We start from the raw sequence: 15,478 nt of genomic DNA on the forward strand, positions 1-15,478 counted from the left end.
AGTAGAAGAAAAAGAATTCAACTCTAGTATGTTGAGATGATGCTCTTGAATTTGTTCTTTTTTTCTTGCTTTCAAATGTTTGAAGTGAGGTCTGTTTTATATTATCAATTTGCTTTTTAATTTGCCTCTTCCAATTCCTTGTTCTATCAACTTGTTGGAGCTGTTTCTGAGGGCATGCAGTCCTTTTCTATTTTGTTCCACTAACTCAGCTGGTTAAGGAGCCATTTCACCACTTCTATTGTCCTTGGATTTGCTTTCTTCTTTGGCATGCATTTCTTTCTTACCTCTGCTATCCGAGAAGCTACTCCACTATTTCTGCACTCTTGTAAGTTTGTGTTTTTGCTCTCCCATATTCTAAATTTTGCTTTACTGATGTCCTTGGAGTAGTGAAATTGTCCTTATGTCCTTGTTTTTTGTCTTGGTGTTACACGTGTCCCAGTGTGATGTCAAATGTCTTTGTTCCTTTTTTCTGCAATTCGGTTCTCTCTCTCTTGACATATTTAGTTACTCATCAAAATATAAAGGAATGATATTTTGTATCACTTGAAATTGCTTAAGCACTATGGACTTGGACTAAGAAATAAACAATTGGGTAAACCAAAAAAAAAATCAAACTTATCTTCACAAAGGATCATTAGAATATATTGTTTTTGGTCATCAATTAGTTATTAATATTTAAAAATGTGATTAAAGTATGTTGTTAGATTACTAAACTAAAAAAAATTTATTAATTGTCAAAAATAATAAAAAAAAAAATTCTAACGGCTCTCTAACATTTTTGTCATTGGATAATAATAAAGTTCAATCATTGAGAGCTAAATTAGGTTGATCTAATAGTTTACTTATTAGTCCACTTAATCAAGTGTCGGGAATTGACTCTTAAATAGAACTCATATGTCTTCAATGGGATAAGTTTTGTTTTGTCAACAGCACAAAATTTCTCACCCCATTAGATCCTATGACTTCCAAAATTGTAGGTAAATATGTTTTATTTAGATAAAATATAAGGAATATATTGTACAAAATTATTCTTATTAATTATTTCTTTCTTATACTCATCTACTTATTTGATGGGGTTATTAAAGAAAAAAGAAATTAATGTCACATACCACTCCCTACACTAATTTCATAACAGGGCAATCAACCAAAACCAACATATACATCACGATTCACGAAATGTTGCTTTGATTTAGATGATTCCAAACCCTTTGTATTCGACTCAACATCTTATTCACACCTTCTCAAGGCTCAAATGTCATCTATGAAATGTCCAACCGTGATTCAAAGTGTCTTTCTTTTATTTCTGTCTTGTAAGCCACTTTTCAATTGTTCATTATACATCATGTTTAGGTCTGTTTTACTTCAACAATATTATTTAACATTATTTTTTAACTACTAGAAATAAAATAACGGACAATAACAAAAATACATAAATAATATACAACCGTACTGAAAATAGTTAGTTAAAACTTGAGGGGTTGGGTATGTGTCATGTGTGGACGGGAATGGTGGTGACGGGAGAATAGTAGGAAGATTATGACGCTCGTTGGAAAAATGTGAAAAACTTGTTTGAGATACATCACTCCTTGTAGCGTAAATCAATTACTAACGACGAGAAAAAATGATGCATAATATAACCATAACTTCAATTATTAACCTGGTGAGTAATTACGTCAGGAAGGGGCCATATGTGTATGTTTCGCCCCTACTATTGATAAAATTAACTTTCACTTATAAATTTAATTAATTATATAAAATATTTGCTCCATTTTGTTAAAACATTAGTTATTTAACCAACAATCAACAAAATAATAATAATTGAAAAAAAAAATTGTCGCAGGGAGGGGCCAAATGCATGATTAAGGTACAAATTGCAATGTGTCGCTATCTTCTACTCGATCTCAATTCTCAAGTCAATGACAAGAACATAAACAATACAATAATGGCCGTATAAGGAGGTAGATGCCAAATTTGATAAATTTGTTTATGGTACCGAACCGAAACTTCAATCCCATTGGCTATTATTGTTATACTTTATCTGCCACCATCCATTTCCCTGCCATTGCCTGGAAAGATTCTATTTGAGATGTTGGTGGTGCACTGGTAAGAGTTAATAACTCTTACACCAATTATTTGTTTGGTCTTTCACATTCTATAAGTTTCAACAAATGATCATCCAATTAACTCTTACACCAATTAACTCTTACACGAGACACATGACTCGTCAATCGTCATCTATCATGTGCAACTAGATCAAGTTTTCCTAAACTTATATAAAATTTAAAAAAAACATTAAAATTAACAGAATATTTTTTTTCAAAATATATACGATAAAAAATTTAATTAGATTTTTAATTATAAATACCTTTAATTTATAAAAAAATATTCATTTAATTCTAATATTTTTTTATATTAAAAAGAATCTAATTATAAAATTAAAAATAGTATAGAGATTTAATTAAAAAAAAGTATAAAAATTTAATTATAAATTTAGTAAAACTATAAAAATTAACAAAATAATTAAACCTTTAATTTATTATATAATAATGCATAATAGAAAATATAATTATCATCTCTAATTTATGGAGTAGTATACGTAAGCAATAATGGCCTTTAAATGTAATATATCTTGTGTTGAATTATTTGAATAACTTATTCGTTTAATTTGATATAGGTTATAGTTTTTTTTTTTTTGGAGAATAATTTACATGTCGTTATTTTCATTTAAAACTACTAATAGAGAATTGTTACATAATTTAATATATTTTGTTAAATTATTATTTTATAACTCTCAAGTATCACTTTTATATAAACATAATTATATATAAAGAATCACTTTTTTTTTTATAATATCTCCTAATTTATCAGATTAAAAATTAATTTAATATAAATTTTATTTAAAAATTTATTACTTACTAATAATTATTATATGCACAAAAATAAATTTGAATTCCGAAATACATATCACTTGAGGGCAAGGGAACTAATTATTTGAGGAACCCAACTTGGTTATATAGGTCATAGTTATTAAAATATAGGAAAAGTCTAGGGTAGCAACTTTTCTAAATTCTGGCCAGCATGTAACCAATAAGAAAAAGTGAGTCATTGGATGAAATTTCACACCAATTTTACACCATTAAAATCATCATTAATAGCTATTTGATAGCTGCAAATCATAAAAATTGCTGGCCTTCTAACACTCCTCGACAGAATAAATTAAAGCGTTGGAATTTGAATATAGAGTTATGTTACTTGTATACTAAAATTAGCCACTAAAATTAGTTATTAGTATAAAATATATGTTAAAATAGAAATACATATTGAAAATAAATTAAATTACACATGTATTTATTCACACATACATTAATAGATAATTTTGATGTAGAAATAACATTACTCATGAATATATATAGATGAAGGAATGAAGGACCTAAATTCAGAGGACAAGAGTATATAAGAAGGAGTGAGTGCAGGGTTTTATTGCACTTGTCCGAAACATTCTGTTCTCTCTTCTCCTTTCTCCAAGCTAAGGTTTCTTGGATGCTGCGTATATCTCTCTCTTTGATGCTCTTCTCCAAGGTTCGCAGCGTGTGGAACCACCCTTCACGCGCCATCACCCTCTTCCTCTTCCTTCGCTTCCTCCAAAACCGTTTGGTACTTCCGCAACACTGAACCATCTCATTGTCAAACCACAAGAAAATAAAAAGCTTCAAAATAAGAAGAAGAAGATCAGAATTCAGGAGGCCATGACGAAGAAGAGTGCTTTTGAGAAGATGCTGATGCAAAAGAGGAGCTATGACGATGACGAGGATCAGCAGAAGAAGAGGAACAACAGCAACAATAAGAGGTTGTTGGTGAGTATCAACATACTTGGGAGTGCAGGGCCAATAAGGTTTGTGGTGAATGAAAAGGACACTGTTTGTGTGATCATTGAAACTGCTCTCAAGTCCTATGCTCGTGAAGGCAGGCTTCCCCTTCTTGGTTTTGATCCCACCAACTTCCTCCTTTACTCTGCAAATGCATGCTTTGATGGTATTAATCATTTTCATTTTTCACCCCCTTTTAGTTTCGTGCATCAATTTGTACACTTTTATTGCTTAAATAGGGATACAAATATTGATGAATATGTGAGTATGGTAACTCTTTTGAAAAATTATTTACCATTTTAACAAGTTTAAAGTGGCAGTAATCATGTTTTCGTATCTGTTCTCAAATCGTAATTATTTGTTTTTCGTTCGCTACTGATTTCCTATACATGCCAGGATGACTCAACAAAATAAAATAGGTTCCTTAAACTGGTTTTTCGGCAACTCTTGCAGAGTTGTAGTCATAATTTGGTCTCCTTTGGGCCGTGTTATTAAAGCCGATCTGAGCGGGTCGAGTTGACTGAAAAACTGATTAATCAATAGTTTAATCAATTCGATTTAGCATATAGATCGTTATTGCAATTGAATCGGTCAACGACCACGATCGTTATTTAATTTAATTTAATTTAATTTAATTTCATATTATGTATTTCATATTTTTTTAAATTAAATATATTTTAAATTATTTACCATTATTAAATTAAATATTAATTTTATTAAATATTTACAAATTAAAAAAACAAAAATATTCAATTAATCATACTTTTTTCTATGTTTATATGATTTTTTAATAAATATTCAAAATATATAATAAGTATAAATTATTTAATAAATTATTAAAATTAAAAATAATAGTTAATTAAACACAAATATAAGACTAAAAAATATTTAGTATAAAAAATAAAATAAAATTTATATAATTATTTGATTACAACCGATTCAATTAGTAATCCAATAACTAAATTAGTAATTTAGTATTCTGACAAGATGAATGTAATTTAATTCTTATAACTATATTTTTAGGTATTTCTTTTTGTAAATTTTAAAAAGAATAATTTTGTAAGATTTGTTATATTTATCTACATTAATTAAAAATATTTATCTACAATAATTACTGATATTTTGATGGAAAAACTACTTTATAACAGCTTTGAATCCTTTGGAAGCCATAGGATCTTATGGGGTGAGAAATTTTGTGATGTGCAAGAAGCAAGTTTGCTTATCAAAGACACAACCACATTCAGAGCTGATATCTCAGCAGAAACGCAATGGTGGTAGTGGCTGGAAGGCATGGTTCAACAAATCATTTGGATTGAAAATCTCATCCCATTGAAGAGATACATCATCCATCCATTTCATGTTGAGTTGTTCCACAACAATGATGTCGTTTCCTATGATTGTACTTTATTATCCAATAATGTGTTTGTTGCAGCGGTATGCTACTATTAGCTAGGAGTGTGTTTGGTTTAGCCTTTAAAACATGTCAAATTAAAAATATAATAAACACTTAGTCACTTTGTTCAAGTTATTTGGGACATTGTTAATGTTAGAAACAAGAGATCAATCTAAAGGAAGTGTTTTGTGTATTATTCAGTGTGATCAAAGTGTTTTGTGTATTATTCAATGTGATCAAAGGTACAATATATAAGGAATATTTATAGGTGCTAAATGAATCAGAATATTAAAGGCATAGAATCTTATAATTAATATACAGATATACTATATAAATATAGACGATACTAATTGGTCTAAATTGATGCTAATGATTCTCTAACATCCCCTCTCAAACTCAAGTGGGAGCTAAGGATACCAACTTGAGTTTGGATAACAAAGTCCGGAAACGAGTCGGGTGATGAGCTTTCGTGAAGATATCAGTAGTCTGATCTAGTGTTCCAACAGCAATGAGACGAACAACATCAATAAAGATACGTTGCCGAATAAAGTGACAATCAGTCTCAATGTGTTTGGTGCGTTCATGAAACACATCATTATGGGCGATCTGAATAGCACTGCGGTTATCACAAAAAACATCAGTAGGGGACGACTGAGGAGCACCTAGATCTTCGAGAAGCCAGCGAACCGAGATAACTTCAGCAGTGGTGTCAGCGAGGGCACGGTACTCAGCTTCTGTGCTTGAGCAAGCAGTGAACGTTTGCTTCTTAGCACGTCAAGAAATGAGAGCGTCGCCAAGAAACAAACAGTAACCAGTAGTAGAATGACGATCAGTGGGATCACTAGCCCAATCAACATCGGAGTAAGCCTGAAGAGACAAAGAGGAATGGACAGAAAAATAAAAGCCATGAAATAGAGTGCCTTTGATGTAGCGAAGAATGCGAAGAACTGCCGCATAGTGAGTAGTACGAGGAGCTGACAAGAACTGGCTAAGTACATGAACCGGATAGGCGATGTCTGGTCGGGTGACAGTCAAGTAGACGAGACCGCCAACTAACTGTCGATAGAGAGTCGAATTATCCAAAATAGTGCCATCCATAGGGGTAAATCGAACATTAGGCTCAAGAGGAGTAGACTCAGTGCGACTATCTGTAATCCCAGCGCGAGCAAGAAGATCTGAAGCATACTTAGCCTGAGAGAGATAGATGCCATCATCAGTGGAAATGACCTCGAGACCAAGGAAATAGCTGAGAGAACCATGATCTTTCATCTCAAAGGTACGGTGAAGTGAGGCCTTGAGATCAGAGATACCATCAACATCATCCCCAGTAATGATCATGTCATCAACATACAAAAGTAGAAGAACAACTCCACGTTCGCTTTTACGAATGAAGAGGGCATTCTCATGAGGGCTATAAGTAAAACCAAGACTGCATATGGTAATGCTGAACTTGTCAAACCATTCACGAGGAGCTTGCTTAAGTCCATAAAGTGCCTTGCGAAGGAGACAAACCTTATTAGAAGGACAAGGATATCCCAGAGGTGGTTTCATATAGACTTTCTTTTTCAAATCTCCATTAAGAAATGCATTCTTCACATCCATCTGACTGAGAGACCACTTTTTAACCACGGCAATGGCAAGAAGAGCTCTAACAGACGTAAGATGAGTGACAGGAGCAAAAGTCTCTTCATAATCAATACCATACTCTTGCGTACAACCTTGAGCAACCAAGCGGGCCTTATAAAGGTCAATAGAGCCATCAGAGCGAGTCTTGATCTTGTATACCCATCTACTGCCCACAACTTTATGATCAGAAGGAGGATCAACCAAATTCCAAGTATGTGCGTTTTCAAGTGCCTGTATTTCTTCCTGCATTGTTTGTTGCCAATTTGGGTTTGAAGAGGCTTCTCTGAATGACTTAGATTCATGTTGATGAAAGATAGTAGGAAAGCAATGATAATCAAGAAGATGAGGAGGTGGATTCTTTACCCTAGAAGAACGAGCGGGAGGAGGAGGCATGACGGTAGGAGCAGGATCATCGTCCGGTCTGGAATCATCGGGAGATGGAGAAGGCAGAAGAACAGGAGGCTGTGGAGGGTCACTCGAGATAGAATCTGGAGAATCATCACTAGGAAAAAGATCAACATTGGAGTTAGTAAACAAAGGTGACTGAGTAGTAGGAATAGACTCAAAGGATGAGAACCGAGAAAACATGTGGTGCTCCTAGAAGACAACATGACGAGATATACAAATATGTTTAGAGAGAGGATCCCAACAACGATAACCCTTGTGTTCAGTGCCATAACCAAGGAAACAACACATACGAGCCCGAGGTTCAAGTTTACTATATTCATAAGGCTGAAGAAGAACAAAACATACACAACCGAAAACTCGAAGAAAACTATAATCTGGGGGGTATGATAAAGACGCTCAAAGGCAGTAACATTACCAAGAACAGAAGAAGGGAGTCTATTGATAACATGAACAGCAGTAAGAACAGCTTCACCCCAAGTACACTAAGGACACGAAGAAGAAAGAAGCATTGCACGGACGGAGTCAAGAATGTGACGGTGTTTGCGTTCAGCTCTACCATTTTGTTGAGACATACCAGGACAAGAAAACTCAGACAAAGTACCCCTATTCTGCAAGAAAGGCTAAGAGTTTGGAATCATGGTATTCCATAGCATTATCACATCGGAAAACCTTAATGACTTTGGAAAACTGAGTTTTAATCATAGTAGCAAAGTTGATATAGATTTGAGGTAACTCATGGCGATTAGTCATCAAATAAACCCAAGTAAAACGGGAATAATCATCAATGAAAACGACAAAGAATCGAGCTCCACCCATAGAGGTAGTGGGAGCGGGGCCCAAACATCAGAGTGAATGAGATCAAAAGGAGAGCAAGCAAGAGATGAATTATTGTGAAAAGATAAAGCAGGTTGTTTGACAGTTTGGCAAGAAATGCAATCAAAAGATTCATTTGGAACTTGACCTAAAACACCCTGAGACACAAGAGGACGTAGTTTTCTTAAGGAGGTGTGGGCAAGACGTTGATGCCATAAGTGAAGAGTAGAGGGAGAAGAAGTAGCACAGAGATTTGGTACATGAGAAATATGAAGATTCTCGAGTTCAAACAACCTTCCGACCTTACGTCTAGTTCCGATGATTTGTCCCGTCCGAGGATCCTGTACACGACAACCAGAAACGGAAAAAGTGACGTCAAAACCCAGATCAACAAGTTGACCAACAGAAATAAGATTGAAGTTTAATTTGGGAATATAATAAGTATCAGGAAGATTAAGAGTTGACTGGGATATAGAACCCTTGTGTGTTGCGTGCAAGAGGGAGCCATTTGCAGTATTGACAGAAGGTCCATTTGTAGTGGAAGACATGGACGAGAAAATATTACGCAACAGAGACATGTGATTAAAGCAACCGGAGTCAAAGTACCATTTATAATTACCTGGAGGGGTTGATAAAGCAGCAGGGGTATTACCAGAAACAGAGAGAAGACACTGAAGAAGAGATGCAATATCAGAGAGAGACAGGAGACGAGTTGAGTGGATCAGGACGTGGTGGGCGAGTAGGACAGGCAGTAACTAAATGTACCGAGAGCTTGCAGTAACAGCAGAACAGCTGTGAATAATGGTAGCTAATATGACCTGTCTGGTGGCATATGCGACATTCAACAGAAGGACAGTTAGGGAAGAGGTGTCCAGAACGGTTACAATTTCGACAGAATTTACCCTTTCTGTTGGTGGCAGCAAAAACATCTGGCTTTTCTATGACAGTGGTCACAAAGATCAAAGAGAGGAGAGAAAATGGCAATTTCGGAGCAGAAAATGAGAAATCGGAGTGCAAAATCGGAAAGAACTCACCAAAAAACCTTAGGGAGGGTCCCGCGTGTCTGCCACGTCAGCAGTGATGTCAGCGCCACGTCAGTGCCATGTCAGCGAACGATGACACGTGGCGTCACCTGAGAGGATCGAGAAGACAGCTTGGTGACGAGGTGGCACGCAGGTCGACGGCGGGCCGGGTCGGGTTGGCCGCGGATCATTGGATACCAAGGATGCCTTGCGCGGTAACACTTGGAAGCGCTAGGATCGTCTGATCGCGTCCAAGATCCAACGGCTGCTGAAGCTTCTGGAAGGCAAGACAATAAAGGTGGCCAGCAAGGTTCCGGCGGCGCGTGACGGCGTGTCCGGAGGCGTCTGGTGGCGATGTCAGCGGCTTTGGAAAGCTGGTCGTGGCAGCGTCTTTTGGCGGCGCGTGGAGGCGCGTCTGGCGGCGGTTCTGGTTGCGTTGGAATCACGGCGACAAGACGAACAAGATGGTTACGGGGTGACGAACCAAAGCATCGAAAAGAGAACGAAAAAAGAGGCCAAAGAACACTGCCGGAAAAGAAAAAACAATGGGGCTATGAACTAATATTCATTGAAAAAAAAAGACCTAAACTCTTGATACCATGTTAGAAACAAGAGACCACTCTAAAGGAAGTGTTTTGTGTATTATTCAGTGTGATCAAAGGTACAATATACAAAGGGTATTTATAGGTGCTAAATGAATCAGAGTATTATTAAAGGCATAGAATCCTATAATTAATATACAGATATACTATATAAATATAGACGATACTAATTGATCTAAATTGATACTAATGATTCTCTAACAGTTAACACAAAATTATATATTTACGGTGAAAATGTAATTATTTTTATATAAAGTTAATAATAAAAAATTATTAGATAATTTAACTAAATTATTATTTAATTATTTTTAACTCGCGTATAATAAATTTTTACCTTATATTTTATGTTATTCCTCATTGATGCTAAAAGTGCTTGTTCTTGTGCACTCCTCACCTTAAAATTTGATTAAAATCAAAATCCAAGGAACAAGTTGATTATTAGTGGAAATTCCAAAACAAATTAACTGTAGTTACTAATGTTATTTTATACAAACAAGTCGATAGATACGATTGTGTAGCTATTTTGTCTATTGTTTTTAAGAATATATATATATATTCTAATATACATAGAAAGTTTTTTGGTAAATAAAGCTAAACAAATTAATTTTAATCTAATAAAACTCACTTACATAACACACGCATAAAATTATGTCGTTCCTCTTTTAATATTTATATTTCACATTCCTCTTTCTCCTTCTTATCCTTCTCCTCCTCCTTTTTTTTCTCTTTTTTTTTGTGTTTTTTTTCTTTTTTTTTCGCGTTCCTTTTTCTTTTTAATTTCTTCGCGTATTTTATCCTTTTCGTCATTCCTTTGGTGAAGAAGAAGACGAAGAAGTGATGAAGAAAAAGAAGTGTAGCAAGAGTGGCGTGAGTGTAAATAATTTTTTAGATTTATTTGATTAAATAATTTATATGTAAAAATTAATTCTATTCCTACGTAATTATACATTTTATATTAATAATTTAAAAATTAATTAAAAATAATAAATGACTCAAAGTAATAAAAAAAATTGCATTCCATATGTTTCTTATATTTAAAATGGCTCAATAGACTAAATAAATTTAAATTAAATAAGTTAAGAAAAAAATCATTACAATTTCACGTGTAACAAAATTAAGTTAAAGATAAGTATTTACAATAGTTATTCATATATTAGTTATTTTAAATATCATTATTATTTATAAAATAAGTTGTTTTAAATGCTATTGAAATTTATTTCTTTTCCCATAAATTTAATTGGAAGCTAATATAAAAATTCGTATCCAAACCACTCCTCATCTCCATATACTAGCATGATAATCCGTGCAATGCACGGATTCACGAAATTTAAACCCAAAAAAAAAATACTAAGAATATAACTAAAATGTATTCTATAAAAATAGATATGTTGTATTAATTTTGGATAATTATAAAATTATCACTATACTAAAATAAAAAAATAGAATACAACAATTATTCAATATATCAATAAATGGCATAACATATTTTCTAAGATAATAAAAGATAATAAAATATTCAAACAATTGTTAGACACTAAAAAAAATAGAAAAAAAAAAGTCCAACAGAGATGTAGTTTACTATTACGTATTATCTTAAAAACACATAACGTCAAGATACCTACTGATAGCAAAACAAAATATATACAAAATATATAAATTTGTTCATTAAACAAAAAATAAAATATGTCCAAGACAACTTAACATATAATTCAAAATATCCATCAAATAGAGTTATACACAGGAGGCCTAATGTCGCTGGATCGATAACTCTATTTGGCAGTTAGCTATCAAGCCGAGTTTCAAAGTAATGATATCACCCTCCTTTAAATTGTATATTCTACAACATTCACTCCACCCGACTCCAAATTTCCATTCTCCACCTCTTCCTCCACTTTTCAGTAAGTGAAAAAAGAACACATTTTTCTCTACATTGGAATCTGGACCGGTGATCGTCCAAATCGAGCCATCTCCAGATAGTTTAAGATACGCAGTAAATTTTGAAGCCAAATACTGCAAGGAATAATTCATAGTTAACACAAATATAAAAGATTTAGGAAGAACATCCAATAAGCTTGCAAGAAAAAAATAAAAGAAAACACTCTTTTGAGATCAAGTTACCAATCTAGATTGTCCGACATCCGAAGTTGTGATTTTCTTTTCATAAGAAACCTCTTGAGCGTATCTAATTCAGGATAATATGAATATGTTAGTCACCCCACTAAAAAAATAGCAAGCTATCCCATGATATTAAAATCCAAAACATAAGGAAAAAAGTTACATCTAGCATTACCTAGGATCAACCACCAATTCGTTTGCTGCGTTACTTTGTTCGTTGACCTCCAATGATAAACTGCTTCCACTAGACAAATCTATCGGATTATGTGGATTATCCCCTACCAGTGCCCTATCTTGATCATTGTCTTCATCACCATCTGATGAAAACTGATCATCCGATGGTTCAGACCCAGATAGAACAATCACATCAGCTGATGAGTCCTCATCCATCCTGGTATACTTTATGTGGAACACTCTTGATACATTATCAAGTGTCTCTGGGTCCATTAGCTCAGAAACATAGCAGTCAGGATCAAGGTGAACTTGGATGGGTTGGTTGTCCTTATCCCACAATGAAATAAAAAAAATTCCAAAACCGACATACCTAAATTGAACAGATGCCCCTCTATCGATAAGATAGAAAGTTCTAATCTGTTCAAATGAGGAGTCAGTTATGAGCAACTGATCATTCTTTCTTATCACTTCTAACACTAAACAATTATCTAACTCGTCAATGACATAGAACATTGGCCCTAATCGTTCCCCATGAGTTGAAACAAAATTTGGGGGAAGAGCTCTATCACCCTATATTCAAATTTCTTCCCAAAGTTAATTCATGTGTAACAAAACATGCTAAAAAAGTTTCACATAATTTTAACTAATTATTTAGCAAAGAGAGGTATTCTAAATCTACCATTATTACCAACTGAGCAACACAATAGAACAATAATCACGTAAATGAACTACCATTATAATGAGAAGAAAGCTTTAGCATAAATAATTGAGAAGATTCTAGTTCAGTAAACAGCTCAATGAATTTAAACAAAATATCCATAGAAAAGGGACAAAAGGGCAAAACAATCACTCTCAGACATGCAGAAAATAATAAAAAATAACAAATTAAAGAACATAAAGTCAAATCAGGAATCTAATTAATTGAGATTGATACTACTGCCCAAAACTGCACATTGGCCATTATATTTCGTTACCTGCTTACTGAAAACGCGAAATCTAAAAACCAGTTCTTTTCCGCTGGGCCAGTATAGTTGGGTTGCTAAAAACCTCCTATTAGCACATAATGGTACGATTAGAATTTAAGACTGCGACTTTTTTGATGAGAAAACAACTAACTAAGTATACTAAAAAAAAATAGTAACAAACTAAAAGCACATTAATGAAAAATACCCAAGAGACCACGTTGGAAAACTACTACACAACATATTTTACAGATTACAACAACTTCTCAAATCTGGCCTACATATAAATGAGAAGCCAATAAAATTAAATTACAACATGAAAAATATCTGAGTAAGAATTTAAAAAAAAACTATAGATGGCATAACATTGATATTTAATTGACATTAAAAATTTCAAAAGTTAATCTGAAATATATTGAATGAAAAAGTAAATGAGACTTCAATCGAATTGAAAATGCAGCAAAGAAAACATCTTCTCTAATGCTCAGTACCATACCTGTTTGGATCTTCTCTATTGGCATCCATGACCATTCAGACTTATCAAATAGAGAGACTTGGTATAAAGATTCAAGAAGAAAGAAAAGATCTTGTCTCTTACTGCAAAAGAGAGCATTATAATAAAGTAAACCCTAATAGAAGATTTCAACAAATTCAACAAAAACAGCTGATAAAATTTAATCGAAAAACATAAAGAACAAACATAAAGAAGGAACAGCAACCATTCATAAACAAAAGAAGAAATAGACAAACAAAAATATTGTTATTAATTCTAGTAAATTAAATTTCTACTAATGCTAATTATAATGTTGAGAAGTTTCAGAAAGCTAACCACTACTACTAATAATAATTTAATGAAACAATCATGAATTATGAATTTGTTAATTAGAATATGCATTACAAACGATATAAAAAAAAGAAAATATACAAAAATTAGATCAATATTAAAATATAAAAGACCAGAATCAATATTAAAAAATTATAAATACGATTTTCTTTTTTTTACTCTTAAAATGTTTTAAATTATCTGCTTAATATTTTTTCTTATTGCATACAATATAGTAATACTAAAATTACCGAATTTCACACGGCCAATACAACCTCACTGAAACTGAATTAATTAACTTGCTAAAAAGAAATTAACAAAAAAAATAGCTTCCTGTTATTATCCTTTGAACTTCTCTCATATTAATAACTTACATTATAGTATGTTACCTTAAATGTAGCTTCCTAATCAAGTTGTTTAACAAAAGTAGCAGCTACCCACGTGTGACAACCTGCTAATAAGAAGCATAAAAAAAAAAGAACTTAATAAGAATCAGATGTTAGAAATATCCAAGTATCAGAGATAAGTAGTTTTGGAAATCAAAAATTTCTTTCTTTCTTTTTAAATCGGGGAAGAAGGTCTCCTTAAATGATACATGCATGCCAAAAGCAAAAGAAAAAAAAGTGAAGAGAAGATTACGTTGGGACTGCAACTGTTAAGGCAAAAGCTTAACTTGTTATTCGATTGTCAGAAAATTTACCTGCTCAAAGAAATGGAGACGCTGGGACCACTGGAGATGACGACAAGTTTGTATCTTGTAGCATTATTTGAGGTTTAACGATGCAAAAAGTAGGGCGGTGTCTTTCTGGGTTGAGTGAGCTGAGACCCCAGAGGGAGAGGATGCACGGTGACGACGTTAGGTCTTCTTTCTGACCTTCTTTTTTTTCTTCGCGTGTGTGTCTTGTTTGTGAACTTTGTTTTTTTATTGTGTGTGTGGGGGGGGAGGGGGGTAGGGAGGGGGGAGAAAAGAGAGGCACCTTTGGTCTTTTAATCTTTCCTTGGTAACGTTAAAGAAGTAAAAATACTAATAGAAGATATAAGATTACAATTAAAATAATGTAGATAATTCATTAAAAATAAATGACACTAAAAGAACGGTTATGAGAAATGAATCATTAGACAATACAATTAATATTATTAATCAGAAAATTTTTTAATACTTATGATAGCTAAAAATAACTAAATATTGAGAAAAATATATCGTAAATATAATTTTTTCTATTCATTTCAGAACTTTTGATATCAATAAATTTTATGTGTCCCAAAGTTTAACTAATTTTCACAATTTTTTTATTTTTATTTTCTATTGATAATTAGAGAAAAAAATGATGGAAAATCACAGAAAAAAAATGAAAGAAATAATTACTTAACGAAAATTGTAGGCAATATAAAACAGATTAACATACAAATTAACAAATATAAGTAAAAAAAATAAGTAAGAATGTATTTTTTTTTATAAAAAAATATGGTTCTTCCTCTTAAATATGAAACTTGTTAAAAGAAAAGTTAATTATTGTTAATAATGTTATGAGTAAAAATTTTTTTTAGTAATAAAATCTCCCTACCAATTTTTTAAACTAATATTTCCTTTTTTCTTATATCGACCGAATCAATAACTTTTATAACATAAAAAAAAAAGTAAACTTTGTGTAGATATTAATTGTTTATATGTAC

At 32.8% G+C, this 15,478-nt stretch overlaps 1 protein-coding gene across 1 annotated transcript; it reads left to right on the top strand.

Moving 5' to 3' along the window:
* Positions 1-3,438: 3,438 nt before the first annotated feature.
* LOC112733700 (uncharacterized protein At4g22758) lies at positions 3,439-5,452 on the top strand. Its single transcript, XM_025782743.3, has 2 exons — positions 3,439-4,032; positions 5,015-5,452. The coding sequence occupies exons 1-2, from the start codon at positions 3,747-3,749 to the stop codon at positions 5,197-5,199; spliced, it is 471 nt and encodes a 156-aa protein (XP_025638528.1). The 5' UTR covers positions 3,439-3,746; the 3' UTR covers positions 5,200-5,452.
* Positions 5,453-15,478: the final 10,026 nt, after the last annotated feature.

The sequence above is a fragment of the Arachis hypogaea genome, chromosome 13 (assembly GCF_003086295.3).
Source record: "Arachis hypogaea cultivar Tifrunner chromosome 13, arahy.Tifrunner.gnm2.J5K5, whole genome shotgun sequence".
In the NCBI taxonomy this organism is placed as follows: domain Eukaryota; kingdom Viridiplantae; phylum Streptophyta; class Magnoliopsida; order Fabales; family Fabaceae; genus Arachis; species Arachis hypogaea.

Excerpts from the sequence above, each read along its gene's own strand:
- LOC112733700 (XM_025782743.3), top strand. The coding sequence starts at position 3,747 with ATGACGAAGAAGAGTGCTTTTGAGAAGATGCTGATGCAAAAGAGGAGC. Across the intron at positions 4,033-5,014 it reads TGCAAATGCATGCTTTGATG|CTTTGAATCCTTTGGAAGCC; the intron begins GTATTAATCATT and ends ACTTTATAACAG.